Genomic DNA, 270 nt, shown 5'->3' on the forward strand with positions numbered 1-270 from the left:
GGCTGCCAGGTAGGTGTAGGGGTAGGTGAAGATTCCGCCGAAGGTGGGCATCGGGATTCCCTGTGGAGAGAGAGAAAAAGGGCTCAGAGCTGTCCTGATGCTTTGCTGCATCCCCCCCTCCTGCCTGTCCCACAGTTGTGCTCCCCCAAGGCAAAGCTGGAACATCCTCATGTCATCCTAAACACGCAGCGGGAGGATATCCATGTGGAACAGGGTGAGGGAGGGGGTACAGCTAGGGAGCCGCCCAAGGCAAAGCTGGAACATCCTCAT

General features: G+C 58.1%; 1 protein-coding gene across 1 annotated transcript in view; it reads right to left on the reverse strand.

The window, feature by feature from the left end:
- The window catches only part of TBX2 (T-box 2), a gene marked incomplete at both ends in the record, with an annotated part of 1,902 nt that overhangs the window by 350 nt on the left and 1,282 nt on the right, over positions 1–270 (reverse strand). Inside the window, one exon of the mRNA XM_009072234.1 lies at positions 1–60. This exon is cut by the window's left edge and continues 350 nt beyond it. Coding sequence (XP_009070482.1) covers positions 1–60 — 60 coding nt within the window. The remainder of the gene's footprint in view (positions 61–270) is intronic.

Source organism: Acanthisitta chloris, unplaced genomic scaffold, assembly GCF_000695815.1.
Source record: "Acanthisitta chloris isolate BGI_N310 unplaced genomic scaffold, ASM69581v1 scaffold14503, whole genome shotgun sequence".
Lineage (NCBI taxonomy): Eukaryota > Metazoa > Chordata > Aves > Passeriformes > Acanthisittidae > Acanthisitta > Acanthisitta chloris.